General features: G+C 63.6%; 1 protein-coding gene across 1 annotated transcript; it reads left to right on the forward strand.

Moving 5' to 3' along the window:
* Positions 1-4,983: 4,983 nt before the first annotated feature.
* PTF1A (pancreas associated transcription factor 1a) lies at positions 4,984-6,022 on the forward strand. Its single transcript, XM_067292516.1, has 2 exons — positions 4,984-5,608; positions 5,820-6,022. The coding sequence occupies exons 1-2, from the start codon at positions 4,984-4,986 to the stop codon at positions 6,020-6,022; spliced, it is 828 nt and encodes a 275-aa protein (XP_067148617.1).
* The last annotated feature ends 10,077 nt before the right edge of the window (positions 6,023-16,099 follow it).

The following is a 16,099-nucleotide window of genomic DNA, read 5'->3' on the forward strand; positions in this document are numbered from 1 at the left end:
GTTCTCCCCAGCAGATCTTCAAAGGGAGCTGGGTGCCGAGCTCCCCTGCAGCAGCTCGGCTGCTGAGTTGTTGAGCCTGCTCAAGGTGCCAGTGCCAAAACAGCAGCACAAAGTGACCTTAGTTCCCGATGGAGCTGGTTCCCAAGGACAGACAGATCGCAAGGACCCCAGACCCCCTGCCTCGGTTCTTCTGGCTCGCCGGTGTCGCGCCGCGACCACACATGTAGGGTTCACGTCGCAGCGCGATGGGGCTCAGGCCCGCGGGACGGCGGCAGAGCACTGCAGCGCGCAGCGGCACCGCGGGGGCAGGCGAAATACCGCGCGTGCGGTAAATGCGCTGCGCTCCGCTGGCCTCTCCCGGCACAGGCAGCCCTTAGATCAACAGCAGGGATCCTGTTTCGCTTTTCCAGCCACTTCCTAAAGCCTTCAGACTGGGCCGTCGGGAAAGTGCTTCACCACCATGTAAAGCGTTAAAGAGAAATGCCCGGGCATCTGTCTCGACCTCAGGGACAGACCGGTATCAAAGAGCTTGGCTGGGGGAAGGCTGGTGGCTTTTGAAGGAAAGAGCCTGTTCCTGGGAGCTGCCCCCCACCTGGATCTGTAGTACTTGGTCAGTCTGACCTGGGGGACATGCTGCAAGAGGTGCACAGGAATATCCCCGCCCAGCAACGTTAATCAGCGTAGGAGCTTGTGTGTGTCTGCGTGCTGGCTGGGTGGGTGGTGGCAGAGGCCACTCGGCGTGGTTTGCTCACCGACTTTGAACCTCCCGGCTCCAGCTGGAGCGTGGCGGGAGCGCGGACTGGCCGTCCCACGGGTGATGCCTCCTGCTCGGGTAGGTAGGAGTGGGAACACAGCAAGTTCTGCCGGTGGGAAATCCCCTCAAACTCACCTGAGCATTGTGCTGGAGGGACCGGAGCGTTGTGGGCTGCCCGGCCACCTCCGGCCCCCGACAGCAGCCTCGCTGGCCGGGCACGGCGGTCCCTGCCCTGCCGCAGCGCCTCTTGTCCCGCCGCTGGTGGCACCGCCACACGTTGGTGCTCCCCCCCCCGCCACTGTTTTGGACCTGGCTGACGGGTTAAGGGATGTTAGGGCTGGAGTGAGACAGGCGCCGCTCTGCCGGAGAGCCCAGCTTGGGCGGGGAGGGGCAGCAACCCGGCGGGGGAGTGTCGCCGTCCCCATGTGCCGTCTGGGGAGTGCTGAAGTGCGGGCGTCCCTGCAGGGCCTCTCGACACGGGCGGGATGCGCCTTCCCTGCAGTCCCTGGAGACGTCGGGGGGCCGGTGCGGAGAGCAGGCACAACCCTCTCCTCTCACACTTGAGCATCTTGAGGGTCCGCGCCCCCCTTAAAGCCGGTGGCTCCTAGCGGTTTCCAGAGCGACCCTCCGCCGCTTTCCTCCGAGGGAGCAGTCCGGTGTCTCCGGGGGCGCAGCAAGGGCCCGGGGCTGCGTTTGCTCTTGCAGACGGGTCCCACGGCTTGGCCGGACAGAGCTGTTCTGGAGGAGTTGTCGGCGGACGAACGATGCCTTTGCCAAGCTACGGTTGCAAATGGGGGACCGAGAACCCTGGGGGCGTGAGGCGGACCACGATGCCAGGGTGCAGTGCTGGTGCCAGGGCACAGCTGGGCACACAGCTGCGCTGGGGCAGCGCGGTGCGCCGTGCGTTCGCAGCGCTCGCCGCCAACCTCGGCTGAAAAGCGCCCGGGGGTCCCGGTGGGCAGCAGCCTGCAGTGCGCCCCGGCAGCAAAGAAGGCCCTCAGCACCCCTGGGCTGCATGAACAGGAACACAACCCGGGAAGCGAGGAAAAGGATCAGTCCCCTCTGTTTGGCACTCGCGAGACCACATCTGGATACTGCGTCCACTTTGGGGCCCTCCAATACAGGAAAGACCGATAAACTGGAGCCCACCAAGGGCCACCAAGACGGTCGGGGCTGGAGCACTTGTCCTGTGAGGAGAGGCTGAGGGAACTGAGCTTGCTCAACCTGGAGAGGAGGCGGTGTCAGGGAAACCTAATAGCAGCCTGCCGATACCTACGAAGAAGGCAGACTTTACAACAGTGCATGGTTGGAGGATGAGGGAAAACGGGCATAAACTGAAACGAAAAGTTCAGACTGGACGTAAGGAAAACCTTTTTACCATAAGAAACAGGAGATGTTCAGACTGGATATAAAGGAAAACTCCTCACCATGAGGACAGTCAAGCCGTGGCACAGGTTGTCCGGGGAGGTTGTGCAGCCTCTGGGGGTTTTAAAGACCCGACTGGCTAAAACCCTGCGCAACCTGCTCTGACCTCGAAGCTGACCCCGCTTTGAGCAGGAGGTTGGACGTGGCACCTCCAACCGGAATTATCCCGGGATCCTATGAGGCGAATGGGCAGCGCCTCGCGGCCCGCGGGCTCACGGCACGCATGGTGCGCACGGGCGGGCGACACCCGCCGGGCCCCGCGGAGCCTCCGCCGGGCAGCCGCGGGCGCGGAGCAGGGGCGGCTCTGTCCAACGGGCGCGGCTGCTCCTATTGCCACCCAATTGCGGTACCTGATCTGGTCTGGTCACTAATTAGCCGCCGTCCGACCGCACTCAAGCGGCGCGGCGGCACCAGGAGGTGCCTTCTGCAGGAGCCCCGCGCCGAGCCCCGTGCCGCCCGCCGAAGCCGGGACGGCTTTCCCTGCCCACCAGCTCTTTGGGAAAGGACCTTCCGGGAAGACGTCGTGCAGCCAGGAGCGAGGCCTGGCCCCTGGCGAGGGGCTGCAGGACGAAGGGGCGCAGAGGGCCGAGCCCTGCGCGCAGGAAGCCGGTCGCCCCTCGCTTCCCTCGCCGCCTCGCAGCCTCCTCCTGAGCCTAGCGCCGAGCCCCGGGCCCGCGGCTCCCTCCCGGTGCTGGGAGATTTCCCCGGCCAGGAGGCTTCCGCAGACCCTCCGCGACGGCGATCCCCCGCCTTGCAGCCCTGGGACGGGCCCGTTTCGAGGGTCACTGACTTTGCAAGGCGGCGGGTCCGCCTGGCCCGGGGCCGGGCCCCAGGGGGTCACGCCGTGCCTCCTCCCCAGCAGTTCATGCGAGGGCAGGCTCCTGCGCGGCAGGGCCGCGGCAAGGGGCCGCAGGAGCTGTGCGCGCCGCCCGGGCGCCCGGGGACCCCGCCCGCCGCGCTGCCGCCGGCGCGTCCGCCGGGACGGTCACTCCTCCCGCCCGGGGCTTCGGGCCTCCTCCGGGCCGGAGTCGCTGCGACTGCGGAGCGATGCAATGAAATGCAGCGGCCGGTTTGCGTGGGTTTGGCTCTCCGGACGCACGTGGGCAGGGAACAGGGATCTCTCTCGCGGTTGCTTCGCCCCTCGACTGGAAAATGGCCTCAGTTTCCCTGCCCCGAAGGCGGTGGCAGCGACTCCTCCAGCCACGCGCAGGCGCGTTCCTGCCTTGGCGCGAGCTCTGGTTTCCTCCTTTCCTTTTGGCCTTTTTTTAGCGTGGTCTGTCTAAAGGCAGGACTTTCCAAGAAATCGCTCTTGCAAAGCTCTTTGTTCCCTTATGTGACTCACGTTTCTCTGGCGTTATCACGATGTTGTCAGCTGCTTTGAAGTCGAGTCATTTATTACTTTTCTGGAGCTAGCCCTGTCTTACTCTGCTGATAGAGTGGGGTACGTTTCCATTTGGGGTTTGATCTCTGTCTATGCTGGTAGTCCGTTGGAAAGTCACTTTCGATAAACCTCGACAGACTTTACCGGACAAAATATTGCAGCGCTAATGACAGAGATAATCCTCCCCTAATCTGATGTGCAATCCATTTCACCCCAGTGAGAATTTTTAACGCTTTAATCAGTGAGAGTCAGTTAGGGAATTATTAACAGAGCTTCAGCCAAACGAGCTCATTCTGAGAGGGTAATCGGAGTGGGAAAAGAAAAAACGCAATACAATCCGATATGTTTAAAATCGATACACCCCCGGACTCAAGAAGCTGATGAGATTTATTCTGATGTGAGGATACAATAGTCTTAATTTCAAATGCCACTAGAAACCCCACTCGATCAATTAATCATATGACTGCTCCTACAGTGACTCTGCCGACAGCAAGGGCTCGCAGGTTCTGTGAATGAGCCGCGCTGCTCTTCGCGCCTTGGAAAAATACTCGGAAAGAAACTGGACAGACAGTATCTCTGACGTCGGAGGGCCAAAACGTGCCGCGGTTAGAGGCTGGCCCGGGGGCTGCCGACTCTTGCAAACGGGCACGTTTTGATCAGCGACCTCTTGGGAAGCGCGGGGCGGCCGTGGGGCTGGAGCTGGGCTGCTCGCTGGGGGTGCGGGGCGGCCCCCCAGGCCGGCGCTGCTGCCTGGCCCCGCGGCCCGTCCCCAAACACCCCGCACCCGCGGCGCCCGCGGCACCTGCGGGAGGGCGCGACGCCCCGCCGGGGAGAGGCCCGCGGCCCGCGCGGCCACCGGCGGGGAGCGGGGCGGGCAGCAGCGCCCTTCCCTAGACGGCTGGGCTGCCTCCCCGCCCCCGCCCGCCGCGGGGGCCCGCGGCCCGGCCCGACGGCGGCGGGGCCCGGCCCGACGGCTGCGGGCGCGCCCGCTCCGCCCGCCCCCCGGGCCGCCCCCCCGGGCCGCGGCGCGGCGCCGCCCCTCACCGTGGGGCGCTCCGAGGTGCATCCCCGACGGGGGGGCCCGGCTGCGCCCGGCGCGCGCTGATTGGCTGGCGCCGGCGGTCACTGGCACGCGCCTGTGGATGTAGTTATAAGACTCCTCGCGTGCCGGCCCGCCGCTCCAGCGAGCACCGGGCTCCTCCCCGGAGAGCGGCGCAGCACCGGGCCCGGCCGCCGAGGGACCCGGCCGCCGAGCGGGGCCGTGCCAGGGCGGCGGCCGGGGGGGGCCGCCGCCGCCACTGCCCCCGCCGGGGCGGCTGCAGCCGCGGGGCGGGCTCCGCTCGTGGGCCGGCGGGGGCCGCTGGAGCCGCGTCCCGGCGGGGCCGCCCCCCGCGCCGGCTGCGCCGCCGGGGCAGGGCGCAGCATGGACGCGGTGCTGCTGGAGCACTTCCCCGGGGGGCTGGACTCCTTCTCCTCGCCCCCCTACTTCGACGAGGAGGACTTCTTCCCCGAGCCGTCCTCGCGGGACGCCCTGGGCGCCGACGGGCTCCTGGAGCAGGACGTGGACTTCCTCAGCCGCCAGCTGCAGGAGTATTATCGCGACGGCGGGGACCCCGAGGGCGGCTACTGCTGCGAGGCGGCGGCCGCCACCTTCCCCCCGTCGCCCGCCTCGCCCGGCTTCGCCTACGAGTGCTGCGGGGCGGCGGGCGCGGCGCTGCTGTCCCCGGGGGGGCGGCTCCAGGCGCTGGGCTCGGCCAAGCGGCGGCGGCGGGTGCGCTCCGAGGCGGAGCTGCAGCAGCTGCGGCAGGCGGCCAACGTGCGGGAGCGCCGGCGGATGCAGTCCATCAACGACGCCTTCGAGGGGCTGCGCTCGCACATCCCCACGCTGCCCTACGAGAAGCGGCTCTCCAAGGTGGACACGCTCCGCCTCGCCATCGGCTACATCAACTTCCTCAGCGAACTGGTGCAGTCCGACCTGCCGCTGCGCAGCGCCAGCAGCGAGAGCCCCAGCCAGCCCAAGAAAATCATCATCTGCCACCGCGGCACAAGTAAGTGGCGTCTCGCCGCGCCGCGCCGCGTCCGTCCCGTCCCGTCGCATCCCGCCCCGTCCCCGCGGCGGGGCGCCCGCCGGGCCCCGCTCCTCGGCCCCGCCGCCTCCCCGGCCTCGGGCTGCCGCCGCCGCGCAGGCAGGGGAGGCTGCGGGCGCCCCGGGGCAAAACCCCAGCAATAACCCCTCTGTCTTCTTCCCCCTTCGCCCAGGATCTCCCTCCCCGAGCGACCCCGACTACGGACTCCCCCCTCTGGCCGGTCACTCGCTGTCGTGGACTGATGAGAAGCAGCTCAAGGAACAAAACATTATCAGGACAGCCAAAGTGTGGACCCCCGAGGACCCCCGGAAGCTGAACAACAAGTCGTCCCTCAACAACATCGAGAACGAGCCTCCCTTCGATTTCGTGGCATGAGGCGCCGCGCAGGTGGACTGCGCGTGTGTCCAGCGGTGTATATTTTGTATGTAAAGACCTTTATTTTAAATGTAATTTAAGATTCAGACTCTAAGGGCAATCAACTTTATTTATCTATTTATTACAGAGTAGAGATAATGAGGTAGAATCGTCTGTTTTGAATGTATAATTTATATAATTTATCCTGATTTTAAAGATATGCAATAGTTTTATTCCATCAGCACCTTCTGAAAAAAAAAAAAAACTTGTCAGAACCTGTGAAAATAATTTATTGCAACACGTGGACTCTTCCTGTGTTTGTTAATAATAAATCCGGATAAAACCTTGTAGAGCAGTGTATTTGTGGGAAGTGGATGCTCAGAGAACTCCGGGACATCCTCGAGGGAAGCAGCCTGCGCCCCCCCCCCCCCCAATAAACGCCAAAATTCAGCCCTGGCGGGGAGCGCCGAGCTGCCGGAGACGGCCGAGGTGCCTCTCCCGGTCCCTGTGCGGGGCCGGGAGCGCGTCCGCGCTGGGCACCGGCCGGCAGTGCCCGCCCCGTGCCTCCGCCCCGCCGCCCGGCTCGGCGGCTCTTATACTGCCGGGGGGAACGCGGGGGGGACACTTTCACTCCACCCCCTTTGACGTCCTCTCCTGAAGTGTTTCCAACCGATGTCTTTGTCTATTTCTATGAGGTCCCTTCCTTTCAGTGCCTCTGCTCTGCTTGTGGCTTCCGGCAGAAAGACCCAGGGTGCTGCAGCACCAGCTTTGCAAGGGCTCGCAGGTGCCCCTTCTGCATTGTACCCCGGTCCGGCGGCCACGGGGATGGGCGCTGCCACGCCGCGGGGGCACAGCGGTGCAAACAAAGCCCTTCCCAAAAGTGACGGGGCGTGGGGACCAAGCCTCGGGACCAGCCTAGCTTCGCGCTGCCCAGGGTGCGTGGCCAACGCCGGCATTTTGCCGGCTGTCCCCACGCTTGGAGCGGGCCATGCGTGGCAAACAGCCCCTCCGCCCCGCACCTTTGCCCTGGGTGCGCAGCACTCGGGGGCTCGCGAAGCCGTCGGGGTGCCAAAGTCCCCCCGGCCAGGCGCAGCTCGGCGTGCCAGCCCGCCGGAGGGGGCGGCATGGCCCCGGGGGCCGGCGCGGGGGCGGGGGTCGGGCCCCCACCTGCGCGGGGGCGGGCGCGGGCGCGGGCGGGGGCAGCGGCGGCGGCGGCGGCGGCCCGGGGCTGCGCGGGGCTCGGCCCCGCCGCCGCTGGCCAGCGCCGCAGGTGCTGATTTTCCCGTGGCACCCGCGGCTCTGCCCCGCCGCCTCGGCCCCCGGCCGAGCCCCAGATGCCCAGCCCAGCTCAGTCCGGAGCAGAGCTGACCCAGCGAGGTGTCCAGGCGGATGGGAACGGCCCTGGTGAGCCAAGGTATAATTATTACTCATCATATACTGTACATCTCTCTCTCTTTTTTTCAAAGCTGCCGCAAAGTGGGAGCAATATGTTGCATGCATGCTAATTGCATTAACCTAGTTAGACACATTTAGTTCCCTAGCGCGGATGGCATGGATCTATTCCAATAGCAATTAGAGGAGCTACTTACCCACACAAACACGGCGACGCTGGGCCAGGGGAGTGGGGGGGGCCATGTGCTTATTTATTTGCTTATTTTTACTGAAGGCTCTGACTCCCCGGCTAGCCTGCCCTGGTTCGAGCCTCTCCCCATCCGGCAGCAGGAGGGAGGCGGTCGGCACCGGTGTCATTGAACTTAAACGGGGCTTTTTCAGTGAGAAAAGAGCCGACCCATAATTCGATCTTTTCCTGTATTAGGACCTCATTAAACACAGAAAGTCGCTTTTGCACAAATGCTTCCATCAGGCATGTAATCTCATTACACTCATTAGAAAGTCAAATGTTAGTCGGACTTCAGCTTAATTATAAGTTATGGAAGTGTTGTACCGTTTCCTTCTGTGTATAGCCCCGTCCGTCTCAATTGGCTTTGGTGATGTGGCACCCCACAATTAAAACACTACAATCATTGTTATGTGGCACCTTTTCTTTGGCGTGCCACTTTTTTGTGATTCAATGCTTCAACACATCCTTTAGTATGGTGCAGATCAAGCGGAAGAGCCGGCCTTCGCATGTAAAACACCAGGGTCTCTATCTTGTCACTCTCCCGTCTTGACTTGGCAAGTCCCTTTAAACGCAATCTTCAAAGAGACTGACAGCTTCTTTTTACTTACTCATAATCCATTCACCCGAGTGCCGCGCTTCTGCGACAAAATCCCGCAGCAAAAAGCAGAACGAAAGTGCCTTTGCAGGTCCCCCGGCGCGGAGGGAGCCGCGGAGCCCGAGGGACCGCGCCGCTCTCGCAGCGGCCCGGGGCTTGGCCGGCCGCGGCTGCGGCTGGGCGCTGCGGGACCAGCGTGGGGCAGCCGTGACTGACAGCCATTGAGGCCCCTTTTCACCCGCCTGCCCCTTCCCTTCCCGCGGCGCTGGAAGGGGCACCGCGGTGCAGCCCGTGTTTGCAGCGCGGAGCAAGGCCCGGCCAGGGGCTCCCCGCCGCCCCCGGGCTGCCGCCTCGCACCGAGGCCCCTCCGGGCCCCGCCGCCGCGAGCCCGGCGGAAAAGTCCGTGCAGGGGCCTCTCGGCGGGGCCCGCTTCCCGGGCCGCGCTGCCCCGACGGCGCCCCCGGGGACGGGCCAGGCCCGCCGGGTCCGGGTCGCCCCCCGCCCAGGCCCCCCGACACGCATTCCCGAGGTGAGAAGCTGCCCCGGCAGCCGCACCGGTCTGAGGCCGGGCTAGAAACCAGAAGAGAATAAACCAAGCAAACAAAAAGGGAGAAAAAAATCCCCAAATCTGCTCGGGCGTGTTTTTTTTTTTTTTTTTTTTTTAAGGCACTTCCAAACGTGTCACTTCTCGCGGGCTCCCGAGAGGGAGGTGCGGGCTGTTGGTGCACAGGCTGCTGCTGTTCTCCTGAGATGGATATCAATCGTGATGCTTCTTAAATCCCATTGAGAAGACAATTTAATTATCAAAAAGGACCTAGTAAAAAATCCCCTGCAAACTGAAGGCATCAATCTCCTCATCTTAAAGCCTAGAAAAGGTATCGGAACGAGTGCATCTCTCCTCCAGCAGGGCTGTGCGCATAAGGGGGCTGTCATGGGCACTGTGAAATCGTCCCACCGTGATTCCCATGGCCTCTAATCTGCCAATATTAGGACGAGCGCCCTGCAATGTATCGGATGTGAAACCTCCTCAACGCGTGAACTCATCCCATTTTCATTAATGTATCTCTCGCTGGCATCGAGTACCAGCTGCGAGGTTGAACAAACACCAGTTGAGTGTTCCCTGGTAAATCTCTCTCTTTCCAAAGCATTCTGCAGCCTGTGGGAATGGTCCTAAATAATTCCACAACAAATTGCATTTTCGAGATCTGGAATCATTGGTAGGAAACGATTCCCACGACGGGATGTGAGGTCTGGCCAACAGGTGTTCGGATTTGGCTGAGGGAGATAGGGAAACGCAGGGAGGGAAAGCTTCGCTGCCAGAAAGCAGCCTGCTCTGGCGCCTCTTGCTTTACATGGCGTGGAAGCCGCAAACAATCGAAATGATATCTTTATTGCTAGGTTCATGTCCTGGGCTATAACATATCAATCCCTGTCGTGGTTCTCTAGGATGCACCTGGTATTTCAAACTTGTTCTTTTTGTGCTTCTGGGTCCTGGACTGCAGCTGCCTAAAGCAAGCAAAGAGAGAGGCCCTTACAATGTGTCCAAGACGTGTTGGCATGGTTTGCTTGTCTTTAATGTACCATTAACTATTGTCTTCACACAATATGGGAACTGTAAAGCATGACATGTGTTATAATAAAACACATTTTCAATGATACACTTGGACTTGAAGCTGGGATGCGAGCAAACAAACAGGCCCAAATCTTGTTTTGTCTCTCTTGCTAAGCCTACTGGCAATTAAACTTAAGACCACTGCTTTCCCCTGATCAGCCAATTAAATTTTATGTCTCCTAATTTTTCACATAGAAAAAAAGTCTCAGTGCTGGCCCCTAAAGACATTGATTTTCTTGCTATCACCTGGCGCTCAGACCTTAGTTCCATTTATCAAGAAGGGAAACGTCAGGCGTTACATAAAGTGACTCTGTTACCATAAGGCTCTCACCATCCTGCCCTATTGTTTTCCCTTGTTAATAACTCATTACCAGGATTTAACAAATCAACCATTACATATGTTTTGTGTCTCCATATTTTGATCCGTACGATTAAGCAGATGTTACGATTGAAAATTGAAAAGTCCAAGGCTACTCTAGTCTGAAAGAAAGAGGGCAGCCTCAAACAACGAGCTAACAATGAGATTCAGAAGATCTTCAGAAAAACATTTACGACCAATAAACAGACTCCAACCTGCTCCATTTCAACCATTGTGCGCCTTTGGGGAATAATTAAGTTTAATAGGAATAGGTCTGCGGGGTTTTCAATGCCAAGCCCACAGGTGCGGGGTGGCACGATGAATGATTCGCCTGATTTTTGCCAAGCTCAAGGGCCCTTCTCGTGGACTTTCAAGCAGATAGAAAATATTGTCATTTCTTTTAATTCACAGCATTACTTTCAGGGCGAACAAAGGGGCGGGGGGGATGAATGGCTCCGGCTGTAAATGAGGCGCGCCCGGGCGGAGGTGGCCTCGCCGGAGACCGCGCCGCGGGGCCGAGCGCGCCGCGGCCGCCGTGCGCAGGGGCCGCCCCGGCCGCGCCCCGGCCGCGCCCCGGCCGCGCCGCGCCGCCGCCCGCGCCGCCCGGCCCGCGCCCGCGCCCGCGCCCCGGCCGCCGCCGCGCGCCCCCGGGCCGCCGCGCGCCCGCGCCGGGACCCGGGCGAGGCGCGCATGCGCCCCGGCGCTCCCCGGGGCTCCCGGGCCGCCGGGGAAGGCGGGAGGCGCGGGCGGGGCGGCCCCGGGCCGGGGGCGGCTCCCGGGCGCCGCCCGAGCCGCGGCCCCGCCGCCGTCGGGGCTCCGGCGGGCGGCGGCGGGCGGCGGACGCGGGGCTCTCCCGCCCGCCTGCCCGCGTTGCGCATGGAGGTCTCCAAGAGGGGGCCCGGCTGCGGGGCGCCCCCGGGGCCGCGCGCCGCGCCGCCCGGCCGCGGGGGCCGCGCCGCAGGCGGCGTCGGGGGGGCCCCCGCGCGGGGCCGCCGCCCCGCGCCGCCGCCCCCCGCCCCGCGGCGGTCCCGCGGGGCAGAGCAGGGCTCCCCCGCGGCGGCCCCTGGGGCGGCGGCACCGGCTCCGGAGGCGGCGCTCGGCGCCCTGGCCGCGGGCGCGGCGCCGGCGCGGGCAGCGCGGTGCCGGCCCCGGGGGTCCCGCGGCCGCGCCTCGCCCCTGCCCGCCCGCCGCCCCCGCCGCGGCCCCCCGCGGCCCCGGGCTCTGCCCGTGCACATGCTCCCCGCAACCTGTTACGCCGCGCTGCTTGGAGAGGGCGGCGGCGTCCCCGCCGCGCCGGGCGGGTACCGGCGCCCAGCGGCGCGGCCCCGGGGACCGGGCGGCTGCGGCCGCCCCGCCGCGCCCTGCCCTGCACCGCCCCGCCGGCGCCCCGGGGCCGCGGGACCCCCCGCCCGCGCCGCCGCGGGCCCCGCGAGGCAGCGGGGCAGCCCCAGCCCGAGCCCGCGCCTCGCCGGGCCCGGCCTCCCCGCGGGCGGCGCCGAGGGGCCGCTCGGGCGGGCGCAGCTCGCGGCCGCCCGCGCCCCGACGGCGGCCCCGTGCCGCGGCCGCTCTGGGCCGCCCCGGGCGGAGGGCGGCCGCGGCGGCGGGGGCTCCGCACGCGCTGCGCGGGTCGGGGCGGCTCTCGCTCGGGGACGTGTCGCCGCCGGGCGCCCCGGCAGCCGCGCTGCCGCCGCTGCGCGTAGCGGCCGGGGCCGGGTGTGGGCGGCCGCCGCAGCCCCCGCTCTCCTGCCCCGACTAAAGCGATCGCCAGGGCAGGAGCCGCAGCCCAGCCGCGGGGCGGAAGGGCCCCGCCAAGCTGGCAGGGCGGGGACGCCCCCGGGGCGGGACCGGGCCCCTCGACGGCGCTTGTCCCGGCCCGGGCGAGGCCAGGGAGAGCTTCCCCGCGCCGCGACGGCGGGAAGCGGCTGCGGGGCCAGCCGGGCCGGGCGGGGAGCGCCCCGGTGGGGCCCAGCCTTGCACGGACGGCCCCGTTAGTGCCTGCCGGCCCCGAGCGGCGCTCCCCGCTTCGGGGCTGGCGTTATGCCGGCAGAGTTTGGGAAGAGAAGGAGAGGGAGAAGAGGGGAAACACACGGAGCCCTCGGGAAGTGTCGGGACGGGGCGCTTTTGCAGGTGTGGAGCGTGTGTGCGGAGCGGCGCCGGGAGCGCCCCGACGGCGCGGGGTGGCGGGGACAGCTGCCTCCGCATCGCCGTGCAGACACCGCCTCGGCGGAGCAGACCCCCCGGCACTGACCTTTCCGCGGGGGGACCGGGACGCGCCTGTCACGGAATTAGCCACAAAGACGTCTCGCTGGGACTTTTGTTCCCCGCACGGCCCGGGGACACCGCGCTAGCGCCGCAAGGGCTCTCCGCGCCTGGCCGCGCCGGGCTGCCCTGCCCTGCCCTGCCCGCCCCGCCCCGTCCCGTCCCGTCCCGTCCCGTCCCGTCCCGTCCCGTCCCGACGGATCTCCCCGTCCCCTGCTCCGACAATACTGCGAAATGCATCACTGTCAGCGGGCCCGGGTGACAGATTGTGCGAAGGCGCGGAGCCCTCTCCAAGGTCAAGTTGAAGATCCCGGTGGCTGTTTAACCGGGGCTGATTAACGCCGAACAATGCGCGGCTCGGAGCGGGGTCCCCCCTTTCCCGCCGTTGCTTATTTATCTGCCCTCCCCCCCCCCTTGCCCTTTTTTGCCAGACGTTTCTGCGAGGGGCTTGGGAGGGAGCGGAGGCCGCGGCACGGTCCGACGGGACGGGCGCTGCGCCGCGCTGCGCTGCGCGGGGGGGCGAGGAGCGGCCGTGCTCGGCGTGCCGCGGCCCCGCGGGGCGGGCGCGGAGCTCTGCCCGCGGGACCCACACGCGGGCGCCGCTTTGCGAATAACTTTGCAAAACGCTCCGGTATATGCTTTACTCCGTGTTCAGCAAACTTTTCCAAACGGAGTCTGGCTAAACAAACACTTCGCCCTCCTCTCGCTCCCTCTCTCGCTCGCTCTCTGTGATGATTGATATTTTTTATTCAGCCAACTTTTATTTACCTTGCAAAAATGTTCGGGACAAATGTGATAAATTACAGATATGCAAATTTCTTTGAATGGTGTTGTAAGTGTGTCTCGCTGGAGCTGAATAAGTCCTTGCAAGTCGGTCTGCGCGCACTCAGGACCCCAGGGAGCTGATCAAAGCACCCTTTCTCTTTCATCCCCAGTATTCTCCTCCAAACTATTTCGATACAATATGTTTCCATGATGCACTTAATGTGCTAGGGACACAGAACTCATTACAACCTAGCTAGTTCTGCCGACCCCTTTGTTCAGCGGCATAAAGTTAAAAAAAAAAGGGAGGGGGTGAAGGGGGGGAACTCTGTTAGTTGCCAGCTTTCTGAAATGTTAAAGCATGCGTCATTTTTCACCAGGTCTCGTCTTGATATCCTCAAAAGACAAACTATGAAACCGGCCTCAGCCCTTTCTGGCATTAATTACACTGCTGTCCAGCCGATCTGTTTTTCCTATTATATGCATTTCTCAGCAGGGATTTTTTTTTTTTTTTTTTTTTTTGCAAGACTAATGCAGCTGCAAGTCGAAGTATGAATGCATTTTATCAGTATAGAAAAATAAGCGGAAAGGCTGAAAAAATGTCAAAGCCTATTCTTGATGTTTTTCGCGCTTGTCCCATATTTGAGGCAGCGGCTTTGGAAAAGTGTTTTGGATTGCCCTGGTTTGTCGATTGTTTTAACCTCAAATTATCAGCTATTTAGAAGGGAGAATCTCAGATGGAGGTTGAAATCACGTTACATGTTTATTGAATGCCGATGTACCCAACAAATCTTCTCCTGTGGGGGAAACGCGTACAAGTATTTGGGTAAAGAGCTTGAAATTAACACCCCGAAGTCCAGGGCGATCGGTTTCAAACACACGGCGAGGTTGCGGCTGTTTGGGGAAATGACTCTACCAGGATGACAGTAAGAATATAAACTCTATTTCACTGGATAGTGCATTTGTTTATAGGGTTGATTGGTTGACGGAAATGGCTGGCAGCCAGTTCTGGGAAAGATTCCAGACCTGACTCCGATTAACCCTCTCTGGTGAAACTCTGCTGGAAACCAACTCACCAGCAATTGCCATTAATCTACTTACTAATTAAGCCAATTCATTTCTAAAGGAGAAAAATTCCTTTCTTTGGCCAAACTGATGGGAGGAAATTTGAAAGAAGCGCCAAACTGTGTAACTGTAATTCAGCCAAGGACTGCTAAAACAAGGTGTTGATATATAGCTGGAGATTTAAAACAAGTTTCTAGGGCAACAATCCTTTGGAGGCGGTGGTATATAGTGCATAGTAGATGAAGCTCGAATAATGGTGGACTGCAGTGTGCAATTGTACGGACATTGGTTGGAACCAGGACTGCTTTCCCCAATTAAGCCGTTCAAGTCTTTTACTTCTCTAATAATTTATCTGTCCCGTTTAAACGTTTCAGCCTTGGGTGACAGCTACAAAGAGCGTCTCTGCCGGACCCCGTAAATACGGTTGTGGAGCTAGCGTCAAACTTCTGCCCGGCCTCAGCGACGACACCTCAACCCCCCTGGCCGCGGCCTGGCCCCAGGTCCGGATCAGCCCAAAGGGACACACACACACACACAGACACACGCTGCCCCGCAGCCGTCGGGGCCTGCGAGGACCTGCACTAAATCACCGCAGCCGTCAGGGCATCCCGGCGGGGACGTTCAGGAGGCTCTCGGAGAGCCTGGGGGCTCGGGGTTTTGAGGCCGCGTCTTTATTCGAGGCAACGTTTTGCTCCTGAGGGCGCCGTCGAGGCCGGGGCGCGAGTCCCGGAGGGGACGGGCCCGAGGGCCGGGACGGCCGTGAGCTCCCGCGCGGCTCCCAGCGCCGGGCCAGCACGGAGAGGGGCCGGGCGGGCGCCCCGTCCTGCCGAGGGCCCCCGACGGCTCGTGGACCCCTGCGCTCTTATTTTCACCGCGACCCGCTGTCTCTCTCTCTGCCGGCAGGAGACCTAGCCTGCTGCTAGGTGAGGGGCGGCAGAGGTGAAAGCAGAGAAGGGGACCCGCCAGCTTCATCTCGAAGCCCAGAAACTGAAGGAGAAGATGCAGAGCAGCCGTGACACCGGGCTGCGGGGCCCTGGCGGCCCTGCCTGCCCCAGCCCCCCGGGACCTCGTCCGATCCCATAAAATAGCGCACAACAGAGACCTCCGTGCCCGCTGTTCAGGGCAAACCCGAGCCTCGGCCCTCGCTTTCGCCATTCATGTGCTCTCCTCGCCGTTTTGAAGCCTATGTGGCATCTTTATGGCCCGGGGCTCGGCCCCACTGGCCACCCCCGCCGGGCCGGCCGCGCCTGGCCGCGCTCCCCGGCCGGCACCCGCCAGCCCGGCCACCACGGCCGCAGCAGAGCGGAGGAACTTGCAAATCCACTCGCCGAGGCCCAAGCAGCTCCTTCTCCACCTTCTCCCCTTCTGGCCCTACTGGCGTTTTATTCCCCCAGTCGGGGTCTCCCCGCTCTCCTCCCGCTAGGGAGCAAGGACGCCGGCATTTCCCTCCCCTCTCCTCGCCTCCCCTCCCCTCCCCTCGCCCGAGCAGCCGGCAGCGGCGCCCTTGCGGGTCCCCGCTCCCCTCGTCTGGGCCGGGCGCCGAGCCCCGGGCTCGCTCCCGCCTCCGGCTGGCGAGGGCAGCGCAGGCTCCGCCGGGGAGCCGTGGCGGGTTGCGGCACCGGCCCGGGCACGGTCGTGTCCCGCCGCGGCGGGACAGTCCCCAACCGCAGCGCCGCAGCCCGCCCGCCCCGTCCGACACCCGCCGGCTCTGCCCGGCGCGCCCCGGCCGCTCCGCGCAGCCCTGCGCGGCCCAGCGCGACAGCGACCCCCCCCCGGCGGCCGGGTCGGGCCCCAGGGGCTGGCACAGCCCCGCGCCCCGGTGCAAA

Source organism: Apteryx mantelli, chromosome 2, assembly GCF_036417845.1.
Source record: "Apteryx mantelli isolate bAptMan1 chromosome 2, bAptMan1.hap1, whole genome shotgun sequence".
NCBI classification, from domain to species: domain Eukaryota; kingdom Metazoa; phylum Chordata; class Aves; order Apterygiformes; family Apterygidae; genus Apteryx; species Apteryx mantelli.

What these genes read in the sequence shown, in the direction of transcription:
- PTF1A (XM_067292516.1), top strand. Translation starts at nt 4,984, where the DNA reads ATGGACGCGGTGCTGCTGGAGCACTTCCCCGGGGGGCTGGACTCCTTC. An exon ending in CATCTGCCACCGCGGCACAA is followed by an intron (nt 5,609 to 5,819) that starts GTAAGTGGCGTC and finishes CCCTTCGCCCAG; the next exon opens with GATCTCCCTCCCCGAGCGAC.